General features: G+C 41.7%; 1 protein-coding gene across 3 annotated transcripts in view; it reads right to left on the minus strand.

Moving 5' to 3' along the window:
• The window catches only part of RAD54L2 (RAD54 like 2), a 111625-nt gene that overhangs the window by 42811 nt on the left and 41428 nt on the right, over positions 1 to 27386 (minus strand). For all 3 annotated transcript variants that reach the window (XM_061128486.1, XM_061128487.1, XM_061128488.1), the window contains one exon: positions 4623 to 4818. In XM_061128486.1, coding sequence (XP_060984469.1) covers positions 4623 to 4764 — 142 coding nt within the window. In that variant the 5' untranslated portion in view covers positions 4765 to 4818. The remainder of the gene's footprint in view (positions 1 to 4622; positions 4819 to 27386) is intronic.

Here is a 27386-nt window from a genome sequence, read left to right on the forward strand (position 1 = left end):
AGAATAAGGGTAACCTAAATGGACTGGTGGGGGAGGGGAATCTCATTATTAACTAAGATTGTTGTACACCTGGAGAACAACTGAAAATTTGGAGGGAAACCAAGAATTGAATCCAGATGAATATTAATGAGAAATACATGAAGTTCTTACTAAATGAACATATTAAATTCTAAGAATCTCCCCCACCCCCCAACCTTTACTGTACATTTAGGCCCAGGTTTCCTGCTATTTTTCTCCCTGTCTCCCTGCTGCAAGGAGATAAGAAACTACTTAGGGGAAATGAGGTTAGGATTTTTACCATTTGCACAGACAGACCCTTGGAACTATTCCTTGGTCTAGATGCTCTATTACCTACAGTTGTCAAGTATATGAAAGGAAGAATCTACTGTAGGCTTAAAGGGTAGAGTGACATTGAGAAAGACAAATGAACCAGCAAATCAACCAGCAAAACACAGGTAAATGAAAATGTATCATGTATCACCCACGCCACACTCTCACATCAAATGCAACACACATTAAGTAGTAACTGAAAACAAATCTCTTTTGGTAAAGGCCAGATAATTCTAGGGGTTTCCTTCATCTAAATATTTCTAAGCACCTTATCTGGATCAAGAGATTAGAGCTCACGCTCAGCTAGAAGAAAATACTGAGCCAGAAAAACCATTGCACAAGGAAAGCCAACTTCCAGACAGAGCGGGTTTTGAACCTCTGCCTCTAATAATGACAGACCCCCAAAAGAGCTGACCTCTAACTTTCCCCATCATTCTAAAAGAATATAGAAAAGAAAAACAGGAATGACACGCCAATCCAAACGTCTCACAACATGCCACAGGTCCCCTCACCTGTTGTGAACAGAAAGCACTATCTTCTTCCCCACTTTTTTGAAGACAAAATCATGAAGCTGTTCCCCAATAGCCAAAGCCACCATGTTCTATCATAGTCAGTTCTCAGACTAATGTCTCACGAGTCAGCTTTGGTAGGTCAGTATCAAGGGGTAGACAATGCTCCAACTTAATGTAGCAAAGCTAAAAATATCTCTTAACTCCCCCATTCACTCACTATTCTGTTCCTTCCATCTTTGCAAAGGTTTCATAATCCTCCCAGGCTTTACTTAGTCCATCTTCAATCTGCCCCACATAACCAATAAGTCACCAAGTCGTATAAATCCCACTGCAACAAATCTGACTTTGTATTCCTCAGGTGCAGATCAACTGACTCAAAAGTTCAAACCCTCACTGACCCTTCCCATAAAGCTCCATCATAGACCTAACTGGTTTTCTTGATCTGCAGACTATCTCTGTTGTATACTGCTGGAATAACATTCCTAAAATAAAAGGTCTAATGAATGCTCCCTCAGTAAAAACCTCCATCAGTTCCATGTTGCCTCTAAAACAAATCTAGATTCCTTCATGATCTGACCACAGGTCATGACCCCAGTCTTTCTCCGGTCACCCTCCTAAAGTGCTCAGTGCTACACCAAGTAAGAGAGCTCATCATTCTCTACCACGTGCCATGCTTTCCCTTTATTCATGCCATTATTTCTAATTGTCCTGTCATCTCTGATCAACAATATCACCAACTTCTTCCCTCAAAGCACTCATTAAGAAAGAAAGCCAACACATCACAGGCAGGGAATTATATGAATCTATGGTCTCAGAAGCAGCATGGGTTTGAAACAGGTGCACCACCTTGGAAACCAAAGGCCCAGCTTTGCCATTTTCTTACTAATTACATTGAGCAAGGCACAATCCCTTTCTGAGCCTCAGTTTTCTCATCTGTAAAATGCACCCACCCTACTTAACACACAGGATTACTAAAATAACCAAGTAAGACAAAACATTTCAAAATGCTTCTGAGGGGATAGATCTAAAGTAGTACTTAGAAATTTAGTTTTAAGTGCTACTAGGAAAAAAATGCTGAAATGAGCTAAGCATAATCTTAAGAAGCTTGAAAGTAATGCAAAATAAATCCCAAAGATGTAGGAGAATATTCTAAAATAGAAATTACAAAGAAAACAAACATAATATAGAGGATCACCAAAGCCAGAAGGCAGTTCTTTGAAAAGGTTAGTAGGATAGTTCAGATGTTTGTGTAAACTATAAGGAAGTACTGTCAAAGTGAAACACTTCAAATAGAAAGGGCTGTAGTAACAGTTTCCTTTCTGAAAGGGTATCTCAGCTGCAGCACTGTTGATGTCTGGGGCCAGATAACAGTGTGGCAGGGAGCTATTCTATGCAGTGCAGGGCGGTCAGCAGGACGGCTTACTTCTACCCACATATGCCAGGAGCATTCCTCCCCCACCCCCAGGAGTCGTGACAGCCAAAAATGTCTTCAGACTTTGTAAACTGTCCCCCCGGGGAGGTAAAATCAACCCAGGCTGAGAAAAACTGTTCTAAGAAAACAAAAGGGCCACATCACACTACACCAGCTAAGACTAGACTATTCATAGCTATTCCTAATTTTAGAATCACTGGCTGCTCTGCCCATTAGAACTGCAGGATAACCAGCAAGCCTAGGAAGCAAAGGCAAGACTGAAGAAAACAGGCAGGTCTTGGATGTTTTAGCACAACTGCACAGAGTGTTCAAGATGAGAAGACCAGAAAAGCTGTACGAACTGAAACAGTGGCAGAGATGCCACAAGTAGCAGAAGTATCACTTTTATTTCCGGGGAGCAGGGGTGGGGGGTGGGAGGGTAGGGTTGTAGTGTTCTAACACTACATTGAAAAGTAAAAATGGTGCTTGCAAGGAACTCTGCTCAATTGTATGTGGCAGCCTGGATGGGAGAGGGGTTTGGGGGAAAATGGATACATGTGTATGTGTGGCTGGGTTTCTTCCATGTTCACCTGAAACTATTACAACATGTTAATCGGGTTAATCAGCTATACACCAATACAAAACAAAAAGTTAAAAAAAAAAAAAATGTGCTTGAATCAAATTCCAAGAAGTGAGATACCCTAATGGGGCCAAAGAAGGAGACAGTACCTATGGAAACTTTTTCTTACTCACTCCGAAATTCATAAGCAATAAAAAGAAATCATTTCAAAATTTTAAAAAGTTATTTCATCAAGAAATACATTTTCTTTTTTAAAAACTCCAATTACAATAAGTACATTATTATGAGACAAACCACAATTAAATTCTTGCCACTTTTAAATAAATGATAGTAAAGTCCTCAAATTCATACCATACAATTTTTGAATAATTAAGAATCTGACCAGGAGAAAAGGAATCCAAGAAGCCAAGAGGGAAAACAGTGTGTATATATCCATTATACTCACTGGCAGTATCTAAAACCCAGGCTAAACCTGATGAGAGTTCTAGAGGTGCCTGAAAACATAATTTTGAGAAACCAAATGATATAAAAGCAAAAAGTGATGCAGATACCTAGGGATTCTAATGCCATCTTAAGAACCATGAGAGGCAAGCAAAACAGTCTAATGGTATACCCGTACATCACTATCTTCGGTTATTTCTCCTCATACTACTTTATGGACAGGAACTATAAAACTAGTGGTGGGGAGACTCCAATGGAACAGGCTAGCAGTGGATAGCAAAAGATGCTGTCCGGGTGAGGGCAGGGAGTAAAATGGTAATTTGCCTGCCAGAAGTAAACTGGAAATGGGGCAGAGACTTCTCAACAGTTTACGTGACAGAAAATTGATCCCTGAACCATATGGCAGCTGTTAGGATGAATGAGAACTAAAGACATTAACATCAACAAAGAAAAAGGAAAGATGTTTATTCCCCTGGAATCTGGAGAACGACAGGAGTGCATCTTCACCAGGCTCCAGCGGGTCCAAGGAATGACAATCTAGTGCAATTTCTGATGTGTTATAAATGAATACTGGTGTGTTATAAAAAGGCAAATTTTATTCCTAGGATAACAGGAAGCTTACAAACAACTAACTCCTGTGCCATGAAAGGCTAGAATTAATTGAGAAGCTGGTCAGATGACCTAACACTAGACTAATGATGAAAGAAAAAGTCTAATGCCACTTCAACAAGTTGGGAATAAAGAAAGGGTGAGCCAAGCAAACCAAACAGGAGTCCAACAGGGGTCTAGCAGCTACACAGGGGCAGTTCTCTCCCCACTGGAGCAATTTATAGTTGCCTGAAGTGGCTGAGAGGCAGACCAGCGCTGCAGGAGACAAGGTAAACTCTCTGAGTTGTGAACCCATCTAGGAACCTCTCCCCAAATAACGTCCTCATGTTCACAGAAGCAGAATTGTGAATATAACTGAGGAAATTCACAGGTAACTCACAGTTATCCCCTGATGGGTCTGTGGTCACCAGACCACAAAGTCTCACCACAGGAACTCTGCCACTGACTCCCTCCATGACTTAAACAAGTACGCTCCACTCTCAAATGTGGGGACCTATGTGTGCACATGGCCAAAGACGAGGTGAGGGCTAAAGGTCCCTCCAGCACCACAGTGAAGCTTATGTAGAGGAACAATTCATTTCCTGGGGAAGAGCATATGGGTTCATTGTCGCTGTTTTTCAGACTCTGCCTTCTCACGATGGATGACCTGAGAAATCCAACTGCAAACACCAAGCTGTCTCAGCAAAAATTTTAACGGAGAAAAGGGAAGCAACCTCTGTCGCTCACGAGAAGCACTCACCATCCAGCAGGTCTTCCCCGTCATCCCTGCCATGCTCCTCCACTGCCACCTCCGCCTCCTCCTCCTCCTCCTCTTCCGCATCCTCCAGCTCCACGTCTGGGTCCAGGTCTGGGTCGCTCCCTGAGGCGGATTCGTCTGACATGGCTCCCAGAGGTCCTCAGTGGACATTACCGTCTCATGGTCCACTGCAGGGGTCCTGGGAGGAGGACAAGAGGCAGCAGAATCACCAAAGGTTTCACTTAGAAACACACATTTTTCAAAGAGAAAATGTCAAGGATGAATACCCTGGTTAGGTAGGGAGCTAAGCATACCTAAAACCTCAACCTTCCCCACAAGGACGCTGGCCCTGAGACACACTGTGGTGACTCTGCCCGGCTCAAGCCTCTCTTACCTGCTTGTCTGGTCCCTGTAAGGTACTTTCTTGTCCAAACACCCTATACACTTCAGAATCTCCACTGGTTCATTCCTTCATGCATTAACTGCTTCCTGAGCACCAACTCAAGTCAAGGCTATGGTTTTTCCAGTAGTCATGTATGGATGTCAGAGTTGGACTATAAAGAAAGCTGAGCACCGAAGAATTGATGCCTTTGAACTGTGGTGTTGTAGAACACTTTTGAGAGTCCCTTGGACTGCAAGGAGATCCAACCAGTCCCTCCTAAAGGAGATCAGTTCTGAATGTTCACTGGAAGGACTGATGCTGAAGCTGAAACTCCAATACTTTGGCCAGCTGATGCGAAAAGCCGACTCATTTGAAAAGACCCTGATGCTGGGAAAGATTGAGAGCAGGAGAAGGGGATGACAGAGGATGAGACGGTTGGATGGCATCACCATCTCAAGAGACATGAGTTTGAGTAAACTCCGGGAGTTGGTGATGGACAGGGAGGCCTGGCGTGCTGCAGTCCATGGGGTCGCAAAGAGTCGGACACGAACTGAGCGACTGAGCTGAACTGAACTGAGCACCTACTCTTTACATCTCTGTAGATATATATACATGTGTATATAATCGCAGGCACTCAGGCTTTGGGGACACAGTACAAAGGAGAGAAAACTATGTCAGAAGGTGGTGTGTGCCAGAAGCAGCTGTTATTTTATACAGTGTGGCAGGGAACAGGGATAGGAAAGTTCTCACTGAGCAGAGACCAGAAGGAACAGAGAGCCGGACAGACATCTGGAGGGACTGTGTCCAGGCAGAATGAGCAGCAAAGGTGAGGTCCTGGAGTAACTGGGAGTGCTCAGGGAATGAGTAGGCCCTATCTTGGAGCACTACAAGGAAGATGGTCCATTCTCCCACCACCTGAATACAGTGCTTATGGGTAACTGACTGCTCATCACACTCTCCCTTCCCGAGGAGGTAGGAAGCCTCAGAAGGCCTGGCGCCCACAGTTCAGCTCTTGGGCTCTGCCCTAGTTCGTGGCCCAGTTCCAGCTCCATTTCTTCCAAGAAGCCTTTGTCCACTGCCCCAGTCCTCGGGGATCATGTTCCCTCTTCTGAACTCCAGTAGCCATGCTGACCAGGCTGACCTTCACTGAAGGCTTCACAGGAGTTACTTGGCAAAGTGTTTGCCTTCTTTGGTTTCTCACCTCCTGACCCAACAGTAAGCCCCTAGTGGCAGGGATTTAGCTGGGAGCTGTTTCTTTGTATCCTAGAGCTAGAAGCATGTCCTATTCAAATCATTCCTATTCACATTCACTCTGCCCTGCCAATCTGCTTGTTCTATTATATTTAGTATGTGTCAGGCACTGTGCATGTTGTCCACCTCTCTCTCTCCATTTTACTATTAGCAAAAGTCCTTTCTTCTTGAGTGAAAAGAAGAGAAACAGGATAAAGAGAAAGCTAGCTGTTTTGTGATACAGCAAAATATTAATATGGAGATTCACCAGTTCTTTCCATTTTTTGGTACATTTCAAATTTTTTATAACAACATGTGGGGAAGAAGGGCACAAGATAAATAAGTTTTCATAAGACAAACAGCTGTAGACAACCACATCCAGAATCGGGTCATCCTAAAATTCCTCCCATTTCCCAAAAATAAAAAAAAAAACGAAACACAAATATCTTAATTATTCAACACAAATACTATTCTAGACCTGGAATCTCTTAAAGTTCAGACACAATTTGAAACAGAACTTTTATGCTCCCCCGAATAGAAACAGAAACAAAACAAAGCAAACTGGATCCTTTAGAATTTTGGAAAACCTGTGCTCAGTTAAAAAGCACAGGAATAATGAGCGTGTGCATCCTGACCGGTCACATACTTAGCCTCTGAAGACAACAAAAGCAAAGAGCAGCTGTGGATGGTTTAGTAATAGAATTCAAATTTTTGCATTAATAACACACTTGCAAAAACATTCACAAAGGGCATTAAAGTATAGGGAAGAAAAGTGACCCACAAATACACATTAATATAACTAATGCTGAGCTACCATTCACTGACAAGGCAAATTCCAAGTCTCTGAGGGAAACTTATGCTTTAGTTTATTAGGTTTGAAAAAGGAAGTAGTAAACCAATTAAATATCAGCAGGTTTAGAAGTGAAATCTATTTCTGAATATCAGTATAATGATAATTCATCAGCAACTGCTCTGTTCGGAAGCGCACGCTCACAATCAGCATACACCCCTAGTTCACTCTACGCGGCGTGAGGCAACTTGTTTTGCTTACAGTGTGTCTGGCTGATCATGGAGTGGCTTTTAGAGAACAATTTTTAATTAGCAAGTACCTTTAGGTAATCTGAATTTCTGGCATTTTACAAAAGAAACTGTGTGGTGATGGAAAAATGACAATCACTTAGAGGTTAAGCAATAACAATGAAAAGCTTCCTGCAAACCCACAGTTAACAAACATCTTTAAAACCACCTCAGCCCCAAGCTCCTGACAGACAAGAAGCAAACATCAATTAAACATTCAACCACCACATATGTTTTTAAGACTATGAAAGACATTGGTCCAGCCCCCTTCTCAAAACTGTTTTAAAAAAGAGGACACTTTTAAAATAGTACCCAGGCCATCAGATGCCCATGTCAGAGAAGAAACTGGAAAGTAATGGCTTTCTTAAGTCCCACCAAATTTGGTTTTTCTCTTTCCCTCCCTTCTACAGGCCACTAAATTTCTTTACAAAGACAACACAATGAATTCTTTTCTCAGCTCTTCAGAGCCACACTAACTACTTAAGGGACAGGTGTGGCTGTTACTGATCACCTTCAAAAAAGCAACAAAGGGAAAATGGAAGAGGAAAAGCTGATGCTGCAGGCAGCAGCACAGTCAACTGCACTTTGTCTCTAAGGGGCTCCGCCCCGACACGCACACTTCCATGTGGCATAGCCTTTCAGAACACAGAGAAGGCAGCTCTGATTTTAAAAATTAGCTCTTGGGCACTTTCCTGGTGGGCCTGGGCCTGTGGTTAAGAATCTGCCTTCCAAACAATTCCAAACTCATTCTACAAGGCCACAATCACCCTGATATCAAAACTAGGCAAAGACAACACACAAAAAAGAAAATTACAGGCCAGTATCACTGATGAATATAGATGCAAAAATCCTCAACAAAATTCTAGCAAACAGAATTCAACAACACATTAAAAAGCTCATATACCATGATCAAGTCAGGTTTATTTCAGGGATGCAAGGATTCTTCAATATACACAAATCAATCACTGTGATACACCATATTAACAAATTGAAAAATAAACACATGATCTCAACAGATGCAGAAAAAGCCTTCAACAAAATTCAACACCCATTTGTGATAAAAATGCTTCAAAAAATGGGCACAGAAGGAACCTACCTTAACATAGTAAAGGCCATATATGATGAGCCCACAGAAAACATTATTCTCAATGGTGAAAAACTAAGAGCATTCCCTCTAACTTCAGGAACAAGACAAGGGTGTCCATTATCACCACTATTATTCAACATAGTTTTGGAAGTCCTAGCTACGGCAACTAGAGAAGAAAAAGAAATAAAAGGAATTCCAAATTGGAAAAGAAAAAGTAAAACTCTGTTTGCAGATGACATGATACTATACATAAAAAACTCGAAAGAAACTATCAGAAAATTACTAGAGCTAATCAGTGAATTTAGTAAAGTTATGGGATACAAGGTCAATACACAGAAATCACTGCATTCCTATATACTAACAATGAAAAACCACGAAGAGAAATTAAGGAATCAATCCCATTCACCAATGCAACAAAAAGAATAAAATATCCAGGAATAAACCTACCTAAGGAGACAAGAGACCTGTATATGAAAAATTATAAGACATTGATGAAAGAAATCAAAGACGACATAAACAGAGAGAGAGTCCATGTTTCTGGGCAGGAAAATCAATATTGTGAAAATGACTATACTACCAAATGCAATCTACAGATTCAATGCACAAGTGAAAAGTGAAAGTAAAGTCGCTCAGCCGTGTCCAACTCTTTGAGACCCTGTGGACTATAGCCTACCAGACTCTTCCATTCATGGGATTCTCCAGGCAAGAATACTGGAGTGGATTGCCATTTCCTTCTCCAGGGGATCTTCCCGACCCAGGGATCGAACCAAGGTCTCCTGTATTGCAGGCAGATGCTTTACCCTCTGAGCCACCAGGGAAGACTCACTTTCATTTTTTCAGAATAAAAAATTTCACAATTCATACGGAAACACAAAAGACCCCAAATAGCCAAAGAAGTCTTGAGAAAGAAGAATGAAGCTGGAGGAATCAACCTTCCTGACCTCAGACTATACTACAAAGCTACAGTCATCAAGACAGCATGGTACTGGCATAAAAACAGAAATACAGACCAATGGAACAAGATAGGCAAGATACACCCACACACCTATGGGTACCTTATTTTTGACAAAGGAGGCAAGAGTATACAATGGGGCAAAGGTAGCCTCTTCAATAAGTGGCGCTAGGAAAACTGGAAAGCTATGTGCAAAAGAATGAAATTAGAACACTTCCTGATGTCATACACAAAGATAAACTCAAAATGGATTAAAGACCTAAATGTAAGACCAGCAACTATAAGAATCTTGAGGAAAACATAGGCAGAACACTCAACATAAATCAAATCAAGATCTTCTATGACCCACCTCTTAGAGTAATGGAAATAAAAACAAAAATAAACAAGTGGGATCTAGTTAAACTTAAAAGCTTTTGTACAGCAAAGGAAACTACAAACAAGGTGAAAAGACAACCCTCAGAATGGGAGAAAATAATACCAAGTGAATATTAACAAGTGAAACAACTGACAAAGAATTAATTTCCAAAATATATAAGCAGCTCATACAACTCAATACCAGAAAAACAAACAATCCAAGCAAAAGTGGGAAAAAGACCTAAAAAGACATTTCTCTAAAGAAGACATACAGATGGCTAACAAACACATGAAAAAGTGCTCAACATTGCTCATTATCAGAGAAATGCAAATCAAAACTACCATGAGATACCACCTCACACCAGTTAGAAAGGTGATCATCAAAAAGTCTACAAACAATAAATGCTGGAGAGGGTGTGGAGAAAAGGGAACCTTCTTGCATTGCCGGTAGGGGATGTAAATTGATACAGCCACTATGGAAGATGGTATGGATATTCCTTAAAAAACTAGGAATAAAACCACCATATGACCCAGCAATCCCACTACTAGGCATATACCCTGAGGAAACCAAAACTGAAAAAGACACATGTTCCCCAATGTTCACTGCAGCACTATTTACAATAGCTAGACCATAGAAGCAACCTAGATGTCCATCGACAGATGAATGGATAAAGAGGCTGTGGTACATAAATACAGTGGAATATAGACATGAGAAAAAAAGTTGATAAGGAAAAAAATGCATTTCCCCATTTGCTCCTCATCCCATGAGACACACTGCTTCAATCTTCAGTGAAGAGGAGCTCTGCTTCTAAGACACAGACATACTAGGAGGGTGACTTGGGTGTTGCTGCACCTTAAAAATGACCTGTTATTCCTACAGAGCAAACTCTGGGAATCAAATTCTATTTTAATGAAACTGGAGAACTAACTATTTAAAGGAACTCCCAACAGAACCACTCTGATAGGTAAATATTCAATCCCTAAATAATATGTTAACCTTTATAGTTTAATATATTGGGTTTGCTTTCAGACTGTGGGTTGGAGAAGACTCCTGAAAGTCCCTTGGACATCAAGGAGATCAAACCAGTTAAACCTAAAACATATCAACCCTGAATATTCACTGGACGGAATGATGTTGAAGCTGAAGCTTCAATACTTTGGCCACCTGATGTGAAGAACTGACTCACTGGAAAAGACCCTGATGCTGGAAAGACTGAAGGCAAAAGAAGAAGGCAGCAGAGGATGAGATGGTTGGATGACATCACTGACTCAATGGACATGAGTCTGAGCAAACTCCAGGAGATAGTGAAGGACAGGGAAGCCTGGCGTGCTGCAGTCTATGGGGTCACAGAGAGTCGGACATGACTGAGTGACTGAACAACATCATATTGGGTTTGCTAAAAAGAGGCTCTAATTATGAAGAAACACACAGCCAATCCCAGTGAGCCTCTCTCAGCAACCTTGAGAGTGAAGGAAGAGGGTTTTCTGCCCTGCTAAATTCAAAGACAAAGACACCTGTCTGTAAAGTGCTGCCTGACCAAGAATCAGTGGAATTAATCATGTGGGCACAGCCCTCAGACACACCCTTGGCGGGGAGATACACAGAAGGAAATAAACATACACACACATACACACACACACTCACAGCCTTTGTTCACAAAGCTGACCATGCCTGGAGAACTCACACTGAAAACTGCAAACACACACGGCTTCACCAGGTAGCTGGTGAAATTCCAGAGACATCTTAGTGGTCCTCAGCAGCATCCTGATCTTGCCTTTGAATAAAATAATCCATTCCCAACTGCCATATCTTCATTAATTTTGGTGACCTTGGGTAATATTAAATTTCCTCAAGTGCTCTCAAAGCAATTTAACAGCAAGTGCCACTCACATCTTTTCTCCATTAAGAACATAAACAAAACCATGCATTTATGCTAACATACAAGGGGAGGGAAGTTTTCAGAGCAAGCAAACATTCAGCCCAAAACTTGAAGCAACAGTCCTTCAAAGAAACCTATTAGTCAAAGAATCAAAGAAGAGAAGAGAGTTCAGTTCATATATAGAACTTTCTGGATATCTATTACAAGATTCTTCAATCTGCTGTGAGAGATCGACTGTGGATCTTTAAAGTTATTTCAAAACACCTTTCCTGTGCAAGATGAAAATCTAACGTGTACTTCAAAATTCCATGCAGCCCAAATGTCTTTTGCTTATCTTTCAGTTACTTTAAAACATATTTAATACACATAAGCAGTCACAGAAGCTAAACTGACAGAGATCGAAATATGTTTTTTGGAACTCAAATGAGACTTTCAGCAATTAAGATAAAAGAAAGAAAGAAAGATGAACAAACACACCCAGGCCTCCAAGGAGCCGGGCCACAGGAGACAACTCTCCCAAAAGGCAATGCAAGTGAGGCCAGCCCCAAGCATAACACAGGCGCTGGAGCCGCGTGTGAAGAGGCCAGAAGGCCAGCCTCAGCTCGCCGGCAACGCGCTGCGTTATCCTCCCAGAGCGTCTTCCACAAACCCTCTTACTCCAGAGAGAAGAGAGATGGGCCTGATTCATCTTTAAGACCCCTTCCAGATTCTATGACAGCAGTTCTTAAAGGGTGGTCCTGGAACCCCTGAGGGTCCTCGAGACCCTTTAACAAAGTCAAATTCCTGCACGGGTTAAACAGCCATTCAAAGTGCAAGACAGACCAATGGATTTCAATGAAACAATACAAAAAGTTTCTTGATAAAGTTTCAAGCTCTCTGTAACAATTAACCTTGAAGAAACTACCAGAGTTTTGGTATAATACCAACAAATACCCACAATTATATGAAAAGGATGTTAAAACACTCCTGTCTTTTCTAACTACATTCTTCATGTACTTCAATAATATAAAAAGTCAACAACAAAACAGTAAGTCGCAACAGAACAAATGCAGAACCAGATCTGAGAACCCAGCTGTCTTGATTCAATCAGACATTTTCAAATTTTTGAACATGTTAAACAATTCTACTCTTCTAATTTGTTTTGGAAAATAGCTATTTTTCATTTAAAAGGTTATTTATGTTAATATATAATTATTGTATTATTTTAGAATGAATTAATACATTTTATTTCTCAGCTTTAGTTTCTAATACAACAAATATTGACCAGTAAAGCACTCTGAGGTCTTTAATAATTTTTAAGAGTATAAAAGGATCCTAAGAGCAAAAAGTTTGAGACCTACTATTCTAATACCTGCTATTCTAAACGTGGTCTTCTCCCCCACGTTTTCAGGTATCACAAAGAGAAAAACTGGCTTTAAGGAAAAACATAACATGCAGAGAACCACATTACATGAACATTATAAATCTTCCATAATATTTAAATAAAAAACAAAAATTAATCTGATATACAAAAATTATACAGACAGGTTACTTTATAAATATAATTAATCATTAAGGGCAAATTTCCTCAGTAACTGAAGTTAATACTACATTGTTGCTTAGTCACTTCATTGTGTCTGTTTGCGGCCCCACGGACTGCAGCTCACCAGGCTCCTCTGTCCATAGGATATCTCAGGTAAGACTTCGGGAGTGGGTTGCCATTTCCTACTCATGAGGATGTTCCTGACCCAGGGATCAAACCTGTGTCTCCTACAAGTCTCCTGCATAGCAGGCGGATTCTTTACAGCTGAGCCACCAGGGAAGACCAATACTACATTTGCAAAGTCAAATTTTCACTTTTACCACTGAATCTCTGCTATCCACACTCCCTTTAAAACAGCCAAGGGCTGAGGTACACTGCCCTCCTCGTAAATCCCCCTTGGCTTATGCCCTTCATCCAAGAAGTTACTGAGAAGCACATCCCTGCAAGAGTCAGTCCCAGGAGTTTTGAATAAGTAGGAGTTAAGCCCTAGAAGGCCACTGCTGAGGGGAGCAAATGAAAGATTCATTTCATTCTCCATGGAGTCAGCTGAAAAAAAAGGAGGGGGTGGTGAAAGGAGGGAAGGGGGAAGGGAGGGGGAGAGAGAGAAAGAGAAAGAGAATAAACAATTGAGCTGGGAAGACAGGAGCTAAAATAGGGATGACAGATTTGGCTATGAGAAGCCTGTGTGACACAGACACTGCTCCCCAGAGAAGTGTGGGTTCTGAAAAGAGTCCCTCTCTCACACACACACACTCCACATATGTTAAAACATCAGATCTGTGTAATCTGAGGGTGGTAAAAAAAAAAAAGTTAAGATCCCTGGATCTCTAAATGCAGGGGATGAGGCAAGAATAAATGCAATTCTGACTAAATATGTTACCATTCAACTCGTGAGCCCTGTTATCTCTTTCCACATAGCTCTAACTTAAAACAGGGATTTCAGAGATAAGGACCAACTTGGCAGGGGCATGGATGGCCCACTTACCCTAGGCTCCCTGGAGCCTAAGCCAGCCCAGTTCAGATCAACCTAAAAGTAAGTGAGGTTTATCTACTGGATGGTGAGACTGAAGAGGCTTGGAGAGAAGCCAAATCATGCTTGATGTCCCACCACAACTGACTCCACTCCTCTCACCAGCCTCTTCCCTGAGCCCTCTGAGACCCCTCCCTCTCCTAAGACTCTTCCCTTTCTAAGAAATCTATCACAAAGCCACAGAGCTCAGTCTGGGGGCTTCAAACCCAGACAAGCATAAGCTGTACAGAGGGAGGGATGGTTCATTCACCCTTCACAGGCCTGCAAACATTCAGCATAAATTCTGGTAAAGACATCTCTGTATCTAGTCAATCTACCCACCAGACACAATCCTGAAAAGCTCTATCCAAGCAGCATTTCAACAAATCAGAGCTTTTACAAATAAGACTACAGCAGGGACCCTTACCTGAATCCTTCCATAATATAGCCACTAATTTTCTGAATTGATGCTGATCACTTTAGATTTTCAATAATCATTTATTTTTAAAAAGTTATACCTATCTCATATACAGGCTGTATACTGTGGTTTTCCCTACATTGGTATCTACTATAAATAAAATTTCTAATGCATGACTATTATTTTGCAGTATGTACTCACAAACTGTATTTCTACAGCTACTCAAGTTTTTCCACTTTGGCTTTGTCAGTGACATGGGCACTCTGTGCACTTAGCTCCATAATGACATAGGTAAACTCTTCTGGGTCCACTTCTCACAGTTCTAAAATGAATGGTAATGCTAGTCAGGGGTAGACACCTTATGGTGTCTATGCGACAATACAAAACTACATTTGGTCTTTGCCCCAGGTTCCCAGCACAGAGCTCCCAAAACCCAAAAAAGACAGGAGTGTCTTTTGTTATTCATACCGAGCCCCTTTTGACCAGACCTGAATTTAGGTAAGTGAATTTCTAGAGTGGGATCCCCAGAAAGCCTCAGGATGGGACTGGCCAGCAGTAAGACCAAACGACCAGAAGGAACTTTCAGCCTTACCCACCAAGCTCCAAGATGGGGGCAGGGAGCTGGAGATGAAATTCTATAAAACCCCCTGAACACTGAGAGCCAGAGGGCTTCTGGGTCAGTGAACACATCGAGGCTGGAAGGGCGACACCTCGAAAGGGCACTGAAGCACGGGAACACGCCCCCCACACCTTGCCCTACGCTTCGCTTCCGTTCGGCTCTTCTTGAGTTGTACCCTTGACAATAAGCCAGTAAACATGCGTATATTCTTGAGTTATGAATCATTCTTGCAAATTTTTGAACCTAAAGAGGGGCTCATAGGAACCTCTGACTTATAGTCAGTCAGTCAAGGACTTGTGACCGGTATGTGAAGCAGGCTCAGTTCTGTGGGACTGCATCCTCAACCTGTAGAGTCTGCACTAACTCTGAGTAGTTAGCATGGAAACTGAACTGCTGAACACCAAGCTGGGATCCAGAGAATGAATCAGAGAATTGGTTATTGGTGCTGGGAAACATCTCAGGGTCACAAAGACTTATAAGTGACAAATCACAAGAACTTATATCTGCAAAGAGCAACAGAAAATTTAAAAATGCATTATTTCTTGACTTTCCACGTGCAAAAATAAAGTGTGGCGTTTACTGCAATGCAATAGGTAACCTGTATCTTTAAACAACTAAATGTCACTTTCCCAGTTGACTTAGATTAGTAATTACATGATACACGAATTTGTAAACGGGAATCCATAGTGAGTTCACCCCTCAAAGAACAAAGGAAAAAAAGAACCATAGATAAAACCAAACCTGTTATCAACACCACATTCCACATTTTCACTGAATAATAAAAACTGATTCTGAGAATCAGGAAAAACTGAGTGGAACCAAGGAGGATCATTTAATGACCTAAGCAATTTAAAATACGCATAGAAAAATAAGGGCTTCCCTGGTAGCTTAGGTGGTGAAGAATCCACCTGCAATGTGGGAGACCTGGGTTCGATCCCTAGGTTGGGAAGATCCCCTGCAGGAGGGCATGGCAATCCACTCCAGTATTCTTGCTGGGAGAATCCTCATGGGTAGAGGAGCCTGGTGGGCTACAGTCCATGGGGTCGCAAAAAGTTGGACACGACTGAGTGACTAAGCACACAGAAAAATAAACAAAAATACATACAGAGTCTAATCATCACCTGTCTCCCTCCCTTGGCCAACATACCCACTTAGACAACCAAACCTGTCAGCAGCTATGAAAATGTGGAAGAATTGAATTACACTAAAGAGTTGCACTCAAACACAATCCCTTTACTCTGAAGGTGGTACCACCTTTCTCTAGGGTGCACGGGGAAGTCGGGGTCGGAATGTGAGAACTGAGAGCATCCTAGGACTAACAGTGTACATCTCACCATATATGTAAAATAATTCTCTAAGGACTGTCTCAGATTAAAGGAGACTGCATGCAACATGGGATCCTGGATTAGGTCTTGGACCTGGGGAAGAAAATAGCTATAAGAGCCAGTACTGAGAACAATAGTTGATGCAACTGAATATGGACTATGGATTAGATAACAGTAGTGTATCAGTATTTTATTTCCTGACTGTGAGGACTGTTTTGTGGTTACAGAAGAAAGTGTCTTTAGGAAATATACAATCAAGCATTTAGGGGTAAAAGTAAACAAATAACCTTTTAAAAGACAGTTAATAAGGAAGAGAATAAAATCGTCTATTCCTGGTTCTCCAGATTTAAACACTTAACAAATACAAAAATATCTTATTTCAAAGTACAGATTTGACAAGATTACCTAGCTAACTATTCTCCTTAGAAAATTAGTAACAAACTTCCTTTCCTTTAAGACACAATAACTTAGGGTTAAAAAGACTAATTAGCCCCCTAGGATCCTCAGGAACAGACAGTATGTCCTCTCGCTGGGGGGCAGGCATCACTCCCTCTTCCCCTGAGCCCAGCCAACAACTGGAACTATCTCTGAGGCAAATCTCACTTGGGTTCCCCCTGGAAGGCTCTAGGGCTAATCAATGGCATAAACAAACCGCACCCCACAGGCAGGGAGAAATTGGATGCACCAGCTTGCCCTTCCTCTATGTGTAGAGGTGGCCCAGCTCAGAACTATTTCTAAGGAGACTTACGCAATCAATCTGAATCACGTGTTCCACTGGTACTTTATGGCTAAGGCTATGTGCCCAGTTCTTAGGCTCTTACACACACAGACACAGACACAGACACACACACCCTCCCTCTCTCTACAACACTGTAAATTTATGTAGTTTAAGATTCACACCACTGAATCAGAGATAACCTAAATAAATTTGCACTATAAGCCTCGTCTCTAGTCTAACACTGGACATAAACACCGCAGAAACCAGTGACATCCAAATATTAGCAAAGGTAAGTGGGAAAGAAAGCGTGCATCTGACCTAAAGCCAGTACAGTAAAGTAGGAAAAAGGCTTCTTCTAACTACTTTGCCAACAAAGGTCCGTCTAGTCAAGGCTATGGTTTTCCCAGTAGTCATGTATGAATGTGAGAGTTGGACTGTGAAGAAGAATTGATGCTTTTGAACTGTGGTGTTGGAGAAGACTCTTGAGAGTCCCTTGGACTGCAAGGAGATCCAACCAGTCCATCCTAAAGGAGATCAGTCCTGGGTGTTCATTGGAAGGACCGATGTTGAAGCTGAAACTCCAATACTTAGGCCACCTTATGCGAAGAGGTGACTCAATTGGAAAAGACTCTAATGCTGGGAAGGATTGGGGGCAGGAGGAGAAGGGGACGACAGAGGATGAGATGGCTGGATGGCATCACCGACTCGATGGACATGGGTTTGGGTAGACTCTGAGAGTTGGTGACGGACAGGGAGGCCTGGCGTGCTGCGATTCATGGGGTCGCAAAGAGTCACACACGACTGAGTGACTGAACTGAACTGAACTGATAATGTCTCTGGGGAAAAGCACATGCAGTCTGGGCAGATTCAGGCTATAGATTTTGCAAATAACAAGAGAACCCACAGGAAAACCTCCCTTCTGTAAGAAAAAACCAATGGATACTAACCATTGGGAAGAAGGGCCATGTGTCAGAGACTGGAAGCTGACCTGTGTGAGTGCACATGCCTGTCGTGTGCCTCCCGTCACTCTTCAGATAAAGATGCTATTCCATGGAGACAAGACCAAACTTCAATCTACCAAATGAGAGGTGATATAATGAAGAGAACAAAATAATTCACACAGTGACATTATGGCGAGGAGATATTGTCATGATAGTGGGGATGAAGGGCAAAGGCTGAAATGAAATAAAAGCTTAAAGAAATATTTAAAAGGAAAATGTGACCAATAGTTATTTGGAGATAGAATGGTCAAAGGGAAAAGCAGAAGGGCTAGCAATTCATTCAGGCCAAAGCTTAGGCATCTCCTATGATAAAGACACTGTGCCAGGCACAGTGGGGGTGATATAAACACATGCCTCTAAAAGGTAAATTTAGATGTAAAGCAAGAAGCCATAAGAATCCAAAACAGAAACAACAAAAATGTCATTGCTGGACATCAAAGATGTCTGTAGCATTTGAATAAATAACAAATAACTAATCAAACCTAATCATAATTTAAAATCACATCCCTAATACAAAAATTAAAAAATGACATTATTGTCCCATCAAGAAATTTACGATACATTTTTCTCCCCTAATTAGGTTAAACATCTGCCCTAAACACATCGAGTACCCAAGGACACTCATTACCCTCGTCCAGTTAACAGTACAGTCTGGGCAGCATGGCTTCTCTCAAACCAGGGTGAGGCTGAACTCTGGAATTAAACCTCAAACTTCCGCCTCATCAGCACTCACTATGCCAACTGCCAACTTACAATAGTTGGCCACCACCATCCAAGAACAATCTAGGTGACCGAGAGTGAAGAATGCCGGCCACCACCATCCGAGAACAATCTAGGGGACCGAGAGTGAAGAATGCCGGCCACCACCATCCGAGAACAATCTAGGGGACCGAGAGTGAAGAATGCCGGCCACCACCATCCGAGAACAATCTAGGGGACTGAGAGACAAGAATAAAAGTGGAACACCTAGAGCCAACTGCCAAATCTCAAGGACAGGGTTTCCAGGCCTGCATTTGGGAAAGAAGGTGAATAAAGTTCCAATCTTCTGGTCACTCAGTCAACAAGCAGTCATTAAATATTCTTGTGACCTATTCTCAAGTGGACATTGCCCCCACACTGCAGCCAAAATGAAAATGCCCCCGAAAGAGAAGGGGGTGATTAATAGAAAAATGACCGGATAGTGAGCTAATCCTCTCTCCTGCTAACCACAAAACACAAGAAAAAGGAGTGCAACTCATTGTTACATAACAGTGAGGCTGAACAAAAGGCCCAGCTAAGTCAATGGCTCATCTGCAGAGCATTCTAAACCCAGGGTTAGAGGCTGCCACTTGGCCATGCTAACAGAGAAAAGTACTGAACACCCTACATCACAGCCATTTCCACACTCTCCTCATCATCTCTCCATTAACTAAAAAAAAAAACACTGGCTTCCATAACAAACACTTCTGATAGGTGGGCCTCTTCACATTCAAAAGTCCCCGTTTAAGATAGTTCTGCTCTTAGTGAAGTCCATGTCATTATTTCTGTACCAGTGTGGATCTGACAAAGTACGCAGGCCTCTAGTTAGATTTTTGACCTGATACTAGTATTAAATTAATACAAGCTGTATTTTAGTCTTTAGAGTAAATAAAATGTTGACATTTTAAAAATAATTATACATTTTGAACTTGGCTTCTAAAAGATGCCACTCACAAAGAAGGATGGAAAGAACCTACGCAGTTTTAAATACCATTAGTGCTGCTGTTATCTTGATCAAGAACTGTGAAATGCATGCCATTTCAAATTTCAGAAAGAACACAAACCAAGACTAAGTGTGCCATTTTATAGCTTCCCTGCTGATTCTACTTTTGCAGCAAAAGCCCATAAAATTATCTGAAAAAAGAAATGATTAACTGAGAGTGAGTGCTTGACTACTGGGTATACCAGAGTCTCGAGTGCAGGACTGCACCAGAGGAAGATTTCAGGTCAACAGCCCTAGAAACCATCTGGTGGAAACCAATAAGAGTGCAACACAATGAGCAAAGTACATCTACCAAGTTGGACAAGGACATCCTGCTTGGCCCCTTGGCAGTGGGGGAGATCCTGCAATTTTCTCACTGTGAAACATCTAGAAATATGGAGAAAATTATAATCAGCATCCATTCTACATGCACAACTATTCCCACAAAACAAGTAAGAGAAACCCCCAAGAACCAACAATGAGAGGCAACCTGAAACCACAAGAAATCATGAGATCTCTCACTACAGCAGTCCTAGGTGAAGAGGAGGGTACCGATCTTGTAGGGGGGGTAGGGGGAGCAAGGAGACACAGAGATAATACCCTGGGCTCAAAGAAGCTGAAAAGAAGGGACTGAGACCTCTATACATACTCTCATGAAAGAGTGGTCTGGGGTCGGGGCGGGGGGGCGGAATCTAACCACCAACACAGAAGACAACACAAAATCTTGTGTCAATTTAGGCTGGAGGGAGAAAAAAAGATATCCAATGGGAGTCTGTAACTAGAAGCCTGCCCTCAAACCAGTTTGAGGTTGAAATACATACATACTTACTTACTTACTTACATGGTCCAAGAAATTAACCAAAACTAAAGTGGTCCCAAGCAAGGGATGCTTCTGCATTGCCTAGAAGTAAATGGAAAACATCTCTTGGATATACCTCAACCAGGACCACCAAGATAAAGCCTTATGGAAGATGAGCTCATAATTCAAAAGTACAGAGGAGGGACTACTCACAAAAGCAAGAGTCAAGAGGGTCAGATTCCTAAAGCTCTACCTGCACTGTGAAGGGAGAACACCCATGCAGGGATGTAACAGAAGGACTAAGGCTCCCCTCTGCTCCATAGCCTGACAGACAGGGGGGACCATTCCTGGGGTAGGCCAGTCACCTGCCCAGAAAACTGACAGTACTGTTGCTTCAAAGCCTCTTCTCCTCAAAAACAAAAGAAGTGGGGGCCATGGGCACTGGGTGTTAAGCAACCCTACAGACAAAAGGTCTGAACCTCAACAGAAGAGAACCTGAGCCTGAGGAAGCACAACCTTTATACATGTTCATGAAGCTCAATCCTGGCAAGTTATGTGGACTTCCCAAAGCATCTGAGACTATGCTGGACAGGAGGAAAAGTCCTCTTTTTTCTCCTCTCTGGGCACTGCCTTCAGGTGTCCCATACCCTCCATTATCATCAACAAAATGGGAAGAAATACAGCTTCCTTTGTTAGGACTTGTAAAAAGGAATCAGACACACGGCCCTCATGTTTCCTAACAGCATCCTATTATAAACATACAAATAACATGCACTACATGCTCCACAAAGCTGTGACTGCTCCCTTTTAACTCTTTTTTCCCCCTTCTTTATAACATCATATCTGGGCTAGTTTCTTCAACAGGTTATATCTGGTTTACCCAAGAAGCCATATATATCTAGCTTTACTGAACCCTAATATTATTAAATTGCCTCTTCTTTACAGGGTTAAAGGAAAGGGCGGACTGCAAGAGCATCTCTTACACTTCCGCTCTACTCCATCTATTTCTAACTCCTCACTCTGTATTTGATTAGGCATCCTAGGTAACAAATCTCACACTCTCAGTTACATCGAAAGGAGGACCCCAAATCTACCACATTCTGCTAACTGTGGCCCACAGTGGGCATCTGTCTGTGCCCTGTGTAAGGCAGACAGACAGACTGCTTCACTGCTTTGGGGAAGCTACTCCTCATTTGTGGATTTCCTGAGTTCTTACCAGGATCTGGCAGCAGTTTCAAACACTTCAGAAGGCTTGTATGTACACAACACATTAACACTGGGATAAAGATGCTATAACCAGCTCACAAACCCCAAAAAGCCCATCAGTAGATGAATCGATTAGTCAGTTTTGCTTTTCAAAAGTTGTTTCCTCTGGGCTGCCTCTAAACAACAGGAAGCAATTGACTCTTAAGGAAGATTTGAAAATAACAAAAGCATATTTAGAGAATTACGTGAGAGGAACCTCAGTGAGGAAAAAGGGATCATCATCTGTAGAGGACAAGCTGATATTCTACCAAGCCGAGTAACTAATCCTCCCACACCTGGGCCTTTGCCAGTATCAGGGAAAGTCAGTAGTTTCTTTATCAGCAGACTTAACAATCAGTTAAAATTCACTAAGGATATTGCTGAATGCTTATGCATAGAAAAGAGCTTAAAAGCAATAAAGTCTTCTCAGCAAAATGATGAAGCAAAAACTATGGTATTCTACATTCAAACTGCTGACTATTGATTTTTGATAAACACAAGGGGGTAGGGGGTGGAGATATGCAAAAACCATGACTTAGAAACCAAGACGTTCTTTTACTAAGATGCACATTCTCTGTACCCTGACATAAAGAGGCTCTGAAATCTAGAATCAGGCTGTTCTATAAAGCTTCAGAGAAAGAAGAGAAGTGATGATGACTGAGAACCAATAGTTGCAAAGTGCATACACCATATGAAATCAAGTCCATTATCTAAAGATTCAGCCTCCTAGTCAGGGTACTAGTTAACAAACAGTGAATAGCAATGGAGGTCCAATTTAAAAAGGAGAGAAAAGATGGTTCCACAAAGATAGTTCTAGTACATCCAAATGTCAAAATTCAGAAAAACCTTAGGCTCTGTTTTGTTTTTTAGCCTCTGTTTTTAATAAGAAGTTACATTCCTCATGTCAGAAATTGACCCTTAACTAAGTTATTAAAGTTGACAAAACAGCTCAACAAGAAGCTTTGGTGGTCTCTGAACATCTTTTTCTGGACAGCGATACTTTTCAAAATTCTACTCAGCTCAACCAAAACATATTAAACAACTATCATCTACTGGGGACACAAAGATAAGGAGTAAACACAGGTCAGGACAGATCAAGCATTAAGAGGAATGAGGCCCAAAGTGAGTTCTGAAGAAAGATTTGGACAGAGTTAGGTAATGTGGGGCAGGTAGGGCTTTCCAGGTGGCATTAGTGGTAAAGAACCACCTGCCAACAATGTGGATTCAATCCCTAGGTCAGGAAGATCCCTTGGAGGAAGGCATGGCAACCCACTCCAGTATTCTTGCCTGAAGAATCCCACGGACAGAGGAGCCTGGTGGGCTACGGTCCATAGGGTTGCAAAGAAGCAGACATGGCTGAAGCATACACAGAGTGGGGCGTGGAGGGGCGTGGAGGGGCGTGGAGGCTGGACATAAATAGAGAAGAGGAGGGAAGAGTTCAAAGACAGGGAACTGTATGAACAATAAGTGAGAGACAAAAGCAGATGTGAAATCAAACAAATCCAAGAAGACTGCATTACTGGAGCATAAAGCAGGAAGTATGGGGGAAGAGTAAAAACTAAACTCGGAAAAGCAACAGGATCAAGATGACTGAAGACCCTGACTATGTTGAGACTGGGTATTATCCCACAAGAAGACCAAAATAAGATGACCAGCTCTGTGTACTATAAACATCACTCTGCACCATAGAATATAAAAGCATAGGTTAAAAAAAAAAAAAAAAAGTCATAGGAATATGCAGTTTCAAATTGAAATCCCACTCATTTTTCAGTGTGACCCTAGGCAAGTCATCTCTCGGGGCCATAGATTCCAAACTAAAATGGAGGCACTCCCTACATTCAAGGATTATTAAAAGAAAAAGGTGGTGAAAGAATATAAATGTAAAGTATACTGTGAAGTTACACAGTTCAGTTTTTAGTACAGTGTAAGCACTCAAAACATGGCCTGGAAGAAATATTTGCTAGAAGAAATGGAATATGAAGAGATGGGAAATAGCTAGTTAAAAAAAAACAAACAAAAAAACAAAGACCAGATTTGAGAACTCTCAGGAGGTAAAGGGCCAGTAGGGTCGTGTTCTTCAAGCCCCAGTGAAAGAGTAAAAGACATGTGAGACTTCTCTTCCAGGTTTCCCTAACAGGGCCTAAGGTGCTGCCGTCGCCTCCACCTCGGACACCAGCCTGACTGGAGACCAGATGCTACAACACAGCCTCGCTTTTACTATCCGCACTGCTATCATGGAGAGGGAACTCTTAGACGTCAGACAGACTGGAGCAAATTATTTACTTTTCCCTCATTTGGGGTAATGACACCTACACTTCAAGTGCTGGAAGCATTCATGCAGCATGCAACCCAGCAACATGACAAGGACTCAGTAACTCAACACAAACAAATCCTATGCAGATGTGCAGCTTCTTTTCCAGTGTTGCTCATGAAAACACTACAGCCTTCTCTCAGCTCCAGCCCACCTGGAAGCCTTGGTAGCTGAGACTGTACAGTGCACATCAGTGTGCTGGTTCTCATACAGGCAACCAATGGTCCATTTGGGGAGAGCCTATTTTTATTTCCAAAATGTGTGCAACATCTTCCACCATAAAATGTGCTGTCTGGTCTCCAAACAAATAAAACTGGTTTCAGAGAGCTCAACTCTGGAAACAGCAGCTGGGATGCTGTAGTTTTACCTGAAAGTTAAGTAAGTTTCTGGGCCCCAAGCCCAGAAAACAGGCATTCCTCCTAGACAAAACTGGATAAACCAAGTCCACAAACAATGAGTGGATACAATAGTAGGGAAGGAAAGACATGGAGACAGCCAGAATAAACCACAGCAAAAGGCCAACTCATAGCTCAAGAAGGGAACCAAGGAAGACTCTAGAATGTACCAGTTCTGGAGCAGGCAGGTGAGGCAAAACTTATCAAGACACCAAAGTGACTAAATGAAAAGTTATCTGAAACACAGATTTTCTCCCTGTTATGCCAAAGATAAGCTTTATGTTAGCAGGACAAACTAAATAATCTGTTCACATTTAAGATTCAAGATCCCTTATGAGAGGTTAGGCAGCTGGAGAGACACAAACTGGGGAAGGAAGACTATCATTGGAAACAAAATTCAAACACATCAAATACAAAAGAGTAAGTTTCTACTTCAACAGGCTAATTTACTGATGCTCCAACTGTTTTACAGATTTGGTTTCTTATAAGAACTGTATTGATTGTACATGTCACAAGGTATTACTTGCTACTTTCACTTATGGAATATGAAGAGAAAAGAATCTTCAAAGGAGAAAAACTTGCCAAAATGCCCTTGACATGGAATTGTTCATTACGATGCTGCCACAGCACATGGTTTTGATAACAATAACAAAAAACGCCACAAGTCTTCCTCTAAACATCTAAAAAAAAATAGTTTATAAAACAATCTGAAACATCTACTGCAGTCATCAGAAGAAGGGCAAGTCTAACAGGGGCAGCTGACAGATGAGATCAGGTCACAAGTCTCTGACAGAGGAATCTGCACTGAGAGCGCGGGTCAATTGGCGAATTCTAGCTTGCCCTCACCAGAGCTTGCAAGACAGTCCTGGTGAAGCTCATAAGCAAACCTATCAATACATCAATACGTGGCTCTGCCAAAGATCTTCCGACCTAGCAGAGGAAAAGTCTTTCTGAGAACATAAAATAGATACAGCACAGCAAATTTCAGAGGCAGATTTTCTAGACCATCTTAACAATATAACGTTGTATAAAAAGTGGGAAAAAATTAATAAACGTTTAGATCCCAGTTTTAAAAACAGAATTACACATTTGCAAGTATATATATATGCATAGACAAAAAAAAAAAAAAAGACAAGAAGGAAAAGCACCAAAAGGTTATTAAACATTTTTATCTCTGGTGACAGTTTTACCAAAAAGCTATTAGTTTCTTCTTTATTCTTTTGTTTTACAATAAATAGATATATGACTTTATAACTGTAAGACCAGCATCTTTGTACATGTATTCTCTCTCTACAAAGTCATCAGTGAATAAGTCGTTTGGCCTCACCCTCATCCTGAGCAGCACTGTATTTTCAGGCTGTGACTGCTCCTATCGGTAGCCACATCCAGTGACCAACAGGGCAAGCCCTCACACTGACAACCACAGTTCACCAGCTATCTACTACAGAGATCCCATCTTAGCTAGGGTTCACATGAGGGCCTAAAGCAGCATGTGAAAAAGATGATCCATAGTTAGAATCATCTTTGAAAGGCCTTTTCGATTGTCCACAAAAATACTGTATGAATAGTCTTCTGTATGTATTTCCAGAGAAAGTGAAAGTGTTAGTTGCTTAGTCGTGTCTGACTCTTTGCGACCCCATGGACTGTAGCTCACCAGGCTCCTCTGTCCATGGAATTCTCCAGGCAAGAATACTGAAGAGGGTAGCCATTCCCTTCTCCAAGGGATCTTTCTCACCCAGGGATCAAACCCAGGTCCTCCTCCACTACAGGCAGATTCTATACCATATGGTCACCAGGGAAGTCTATTTCTATAGATGTATACACCAAAAATATTTCCAAAAGAGTATAATATTCAGAAATTAACCCTTCATGTATTTTGCTGCCTGAACCAGTTCACCAATTCTGTATCGGCGCTCAATTCTTCCTCCCTGCCGCCCTACTACTGAATACTTCCAACTCAGCAATACACCACCTCAACAGTGATCAAGAATTCTTTACATTTATAGGTTTTGTCAATCATTTTAACTGTAACAACACTGACTGCATCCACTGCCTTTGGGTACTCACTCACTGAGTAAAATGGTGAGTATAAATTATCCCATTATTTAAACCATTATTCGTTACTCTTTGTTTTCCTTTTGTAAAGTGTATGGCTGAATTTAAGCAAGGTAAAACGTTAGACATAATTCCATTACATTAATTAGAGCACCTCTGTACTGGGAGTGCAAAAGGGGAATCCTACGTGTTGTTGGCTTAGCAGTAGCAGCAAGTGTTGTTGGGCTTAGTGTCAGCCTACTTAATTAAGGTAAGATAGGTAGGAGTCCATTTTTAAGTGCCTGATGAACGACAGTGATCCCAAATATACCAGAGTTCAGAGAAGAAAGCAACACACTGAGGTTCAGATGCTGTCAGAAGGCTTCCTGGAGGAAGCAGACCTTGAGACAACCCCAGAAGCAAGGCTGACTTAGGTAAGTGAGGAGGGGAGAAGACACTCCATACAGGAATCATGACTTGGATCTGAGAAGTGCTGAAAAGGCAGAAAATGTTTCTAAGTTTTCTGGAAAAGGAGATAAAATGACTCATCATTAAGCATCTACTACTGGCCAGTACTGGCAGGTACTGAAGCTCCAGAGATGAGAGAACCTGGTCACAGAGTGATGACTGGAGCCCTCAGGAATCGTCCAGTCAGTTGACACAGACATGTAACACTCACCATGAGCGTG

This window comes from Dama dama, chromosome 24 (genome assembly GCF_033118175.1).
Source record: "Dama dama isolate Ldn47 chromosome 24, ASM3311817v1, whole genome shotgun sequence".
Classification (NCBI taxonomy): domain Eukaryota; kingdom Metazoa; phylum Chordata; class Mammalia; order Artiodactyla; family Cervidae; genus Dama; species Dama dama.